Consider the following 5,044-nt stretch of genomic DNA (forward strand, 5'->3'; position numbering starts at 1 on the left):
TTTCAAAATTTTCTAATGCATAAAAGTATTTTCAATCTTAAAATGAATATTACTTTGCATGATTGATAGGCAAAATGCGAAAAGAAAAAATAGACGCAAGAAAAACATTGCTTTATAAACCTTCAGACTTAAAGAAATTTGATATGTTGCTTACAAAAACATTGTAATGTTTACTGATAATCTGCCAAATTTTGTTAACATTTGCTTACTAATTTAAAAGTTATAGCATGATAACTGTAACAAGCACAAAATGGTTACAAGGTCAGTCCCAGGGACTGAGCCAGTGTTTAGAAAGTTAACTCAATAAATGATACAAGTGAAAGCGACAAAATGAACTCCTTAGTGTTGGTAACCATCCTACTGGTACTTACACATTGATCTAAAAATTAATATTTGATTTCAAATAAGACTATCATTGTTAGTATTATAATAGATTGTTACTGGTTCTTATTGGTATTGTGTTCAAGACTAGTTTAACTCCTTGAAGGCTGAGTGCTCAGAATAAATTCACAGACAACAACATTTTTGTTCAGAGTGCATAGGAATCAACCCAAAATCTAAGGTATTTTACAGAAAATGTGCAGAGGAATAACTGCAGGTTTTTTTGTTTTTTTTTATAAATGTTTTTAATTCAGTGATGCTATTTTGCAATTAGCACATCCAGCCAGGTGCCAAAAGGATTAATATAGTTAAAGATCTTTAGTATACATACAACTGTGAATCTTACCTTGCTTAATGCCCTTATAAGATGCACATGCTTCTTATAGAAATTTGATTTTAAAAATACCACTGGAAAAACATCAAAAATTAACATTTTTCAATGTTTTACAGTTTGTCCCTTGCCTTGGTGGCTCAGCAGAAAACTTAAAAGGCCTATAATGCTAAAATTCTGGATTCAGTCCCTGTGGTAGATGTGTTACACATGACCGTTGTTAACAATTTTCAAACTACAATATATGTCACTATCATTATGGTTAAAGTACTAGTAAATCTGTATGAATTGTGATTGTGTTATGCCTTTTAACATTTGTTAGTACTATGGTTTGTCTATATGAATAAGCTACTTTCTTTATGGATCCATCAAAAATTTATTTTGAGAAAACTTACAATCACAATGTAACTGAAATTAAGTATAATATAACTTTGAAAAACTAATATCTTCACAAGATTTTTTCCATACATAATATAAAATATTATTATTTTCAGTTAGCAAAAGATTTGCTTCATCCAAGTCCTGAAGAGGAGAGGAGAAAATGCAAGTTGAAAAGACTTGTGCAACATCCAAATTCATTTTTCATGGATGTCAAATGCCCAGGTTTGTGTGGTTATAATCAGTATTTGTATACATTAGTTACCTGATGTTGGAATTCCATTTTCTAGAAGATCTTAACTGGACAATTCAGAATATACAACATAGTACCTTGCAGTCTAAAGTTTTTTTTATTTTGGAACATGTATGTTTTAAAATTACTGTCTGTAAGATTTTTTAGAATTAAATAAATGTGAAGTTCAACATAATTTGTAAATTCTCCGATTATTTTATTTTAGACAGCTTAGTCTAGATGTGGGAAAATTCCATGTGGGTATGATACTGATGTGAAATCAGAATTCAAGAATTGTTTTAATTTGTAAAATGGAAATACATAGAATTTTTCCCCCCATTATAGGATGCTACAAGATTACAACTGTCTTTAGCCATGCCCAAACAGTTGTTCTCTGCGTGGGTTGTTCAACTGTACTGTGTCAGCCAACGGGCGGTAGGGCCAAATTAACAGAAGGTAAGGAAAACTTATGCAAAGTGTGATGTTTTGATGTGTATTAAAATATCATTGATTTGTTTTTTAAATAGATATTTTTGAACTGAGATCAATTTTCTGGCTTTTTTCCCTCAAGTATGAAATTTTATGTTAAACCCATCTGTCTTGTTGAGTTGGGTCAAACAGGTGTATTATAAAAAGTTATCCAATAAAACTACTGATTTGTATAATTAGGCCTGCAGTTATCACAAAAATGAGCATCCATCAGTCAACAAAGTGAACTAAGCCACAGTTGGAAGTTTACATCTAGTAGTAGTAGAATACATGCTTATCCTAGCCATAACTTCTCCCTGGTGTTTACTGTAATTTGTATCTTCTGTTATACACGTAGGAACCCGAGAACAAACCACTGCTCTAAGTCGTACAGTTGTTTTATTTGTACGTACTCATACTTTGAGCCGTTTTTGGCTCAAAGTGTACCTTAGCTTTCATTACAATTTCATGGTTGTGAAAGGTCACCACCTTAATTTTTTTTTCTTTGTCCAACTCCATTTATGAATGACAGGGTTACATGCCTGTTCAGTGCACTGAGAAGACAAGGGAGTTTAGAACCAAATGCTGATTCTCTTATGTCACTCCCAGGGGTGGCCTATGGGTACATTTCAGGTTTGATGACAACACACACACACACACACACACACTACCAGTTTAATGAAGATTTGGAATTTAAATATTTTCTTTTGAAATTATGAAGCTAAAACTTGGATAATAAAGATGTTTATTTAAATTTTAGATTAAACTGTGTAAAAGGTTGTAACATGCACACTTTGACACGTTGGTGATTAAAATACTTGGATAATTTGTATTTTGATAGTTTTTTTAGGAGGTTAATCTTACTGTTTTAGGTAGCTGTGAAGAAGTGGTATTTTTTTAACAATGTTTTCCCCTCTTTTTTGTCTAAACTGCAATTTTTTTAATAGTTAATGTTTGTTTCTGAAATGAGTAGTTTTAAGGCTTAATCTCAACATCGTTATTGTCGTTTTTCTATATATAATATAAAACATCGCTACTGATTTTCACTGGTTATATATGAATGACTTCGTATAAATGAAAGAAAATTAATTTTTTCGTGATGATTCAACAGGACTGGCTTGCTGGTTCTTGTGAATGTTGGTAAATTTACTCAAAGAAAATATTTTTTTTATAATTATAATTCACAGGAAAATTTGTGTTTTTAGTGCCAAAACTACTATGTCTATTGTATCCCAGTCAACCTGATGAACCCTGATATCGTGTAAAAGGCCTCGTTGGCACTCTATATAGCAGTTGTGGCATGGTTGACATATAACATTTTCATTTACTTTCACTCATGAGTACTTATTCATAATTAGATTTAGTAAGTTTGAGTTGTGGGCTGGTTGAAAACCAAATGAACCAAGTCCTCCTTGGAAAAACCATAGGAGATAGAAGAACAATGTTTGAAAATACTGTAGGCTTAGTACTATTGTCTTATGCTAAATTTATTGATTATGATCATGTAGCACCAACAAAATTTTGCACCATAACTTACATGATACTCACATTGGGGTCATTTGTTTGAAAATACTGTAGGCTTAGTACTATTGTCTTATGCAAATTTATTGATTATGATGATGTAGAACCAACAAAATTTCACACCTTAACTTACATGATACTCACATTGGGTCATTATTCTGAAAATTACTTTGTGTAGTATTGCAAATCTGAAAATTGTTCACCTACTTTGTTCTTCCTCTTACTAATGATACATTTCATGTTAAACACCCTTCTAGTCTATACCACAAATGTGTTGTGTGTTGGTCTTGTGAAAGGTAAATTAGTTTTTGTTCATTACTTCGATAAGGTTATGTTGTATATGAAACTCAGAACAGTAGGATTGATAATTTCCTCCATCTGTATTTGTGGTAATTTTAGATTTTTAGAGAACTCACGTTGGTCAGAATTTCATTTTCTTTTTTTTTAATTAGATGTTTTTGTGATTCTTGAAATAAATATTTTTTATGCTGTAAACCTAACTTAGATTTTGTCAGTAAGTAATAGCTGTTTCAGTTCGTACATTTTTCAAATTTATAGATAAAAATTAAAACTGTATTTGATAGTGTCATGAAAAAGGTATATATGCATGTATTCCAAAAATGTACTTTCCTGTAGTTAAAAACAGTGATTGATTGTTCAAGAAATTAAAGTTCTTTTAAACAATATGTATCAATGCTTACAGTTTCAAAACTTAATGACTAACATACAGAATAAGTCATAGTGAATCTGACAATAAATGAAACACTGAGCTTAGAAGTAACAAATATTTTCTTTGTGAAGAAGTTGTTTGTTTGGTCACCAAGTTAATGTTATAATCCTCCAGACTTTCAAATTCAACAGAATTAGTATTTGTAACACATGTACTGGGGGTTCACTGTGGCCTGCCATATATTTAAGTAATGTTGAAATTTTTATTTTAGTGCAGTGGAATTTCTAATTTTAATTATTATTTTTTTTAACAGGTTGTTCGTTCAGAAAGAAGCAACACTAAAGTTTGAGGAGGAGAGCTTAACATAAACTTAGTGAAAAAAAATGGTATCATGTACAGCTTCTTCTAAATAAAATAAAGTTTGTTGGGAACAACTCATGATTGGGTGTTTTATGATTAGTCTGGTTGCTTTCTTTGTATTCTTTATGCACTAAAAACTGAGACTTTATCAAAACATTTAGTTGATATCTCAACTGGTAAGTCTTAAGTATGTATAATGCTAAAAATCTGGTTTTGGTAGATAACCCATTTGTGCTTTACCAACTAAGAAAAAAATAAATTGTTTGAAATATTAATTGTAATTTTAAATATTTTTTTTTTTTTTTATTATGAGTGAAAAAATGCATTTTCCTTACTTACCTATGTATGATATTTACAGGTTAAGCTTTGCCTGCCCTTTGAAGTTTTCAGAATAAATAGTAGGCTAATTAAATTTATAATTCTTTTGCAGTTCACAGGGTTATTGAAATAAATAAAAAAAATTAAGAATCTTGTTAAATTTCTTCGTAGTTTTATAAATGTGAACGTGATATAAACAAGAAGTAAATATACCTTGTGTCATAAAAACAGTAAAAGTCCATCAGGATACTAATTATACAAGTTTTTTTACGTCTATGTTTGTAACTAAATATCGATCAATAACTACACAAGTTGTGTATGTAGAATTATATTGTAAGTATTGTTGTAATGATATTGATTTGATTTTTCATTATACTTTGGATTT

The 5,044-nt window shown here is 30.2% G+C and overlaps 1 protein-coding gene across 1 annotated transcript in view; it reads left to right on the forward strand.

The window, feature by feature from the left end:
- LOC106460660 (40S ribosomal protein S27) overlaps window positions 1–4,432 on the forward strand; it is a 7,338-nt gene extending 2,906 nt beyond the window's left edge. Inside the window, exons 2-4 of the mRNA XM_013920386.2 lie at window positions 1,207–1,315; window positions 1,668–1,778; window positions 4,295–4,432. Coding sequence (XP_013775840.1) covers window positions 1,207–1,315; window positions 1,668–1,778; window positions 4,295–4,323 — 249 coding nt within the window. The 3' untranslated portion in view covers window positions 4,324–4,432. The remainder of the gene's footprint in view (window positions 1–1,206; window positions 1,316–1,667; window positions 1,779–4,294) is intronic.
- Window positions 4,433–5,044: the final 612 nt, after the last annotated feature.

This window comes from Limulus polyphemus, unplaced genomic scaffold (genome assembly GCF_000517525.1).
Source record: "Limulus polyphemus unplaced genomic scaffold, Limulus_polyphemus-2.1.2 Scaffold811, whole genome shotgun sequence".
Lineage (NCBI taxonomy): Eukaryota > Metazoa > Arthropoda > Merostomata > Xiphosura > Limulidae > Limulus > Limulus polyphemus.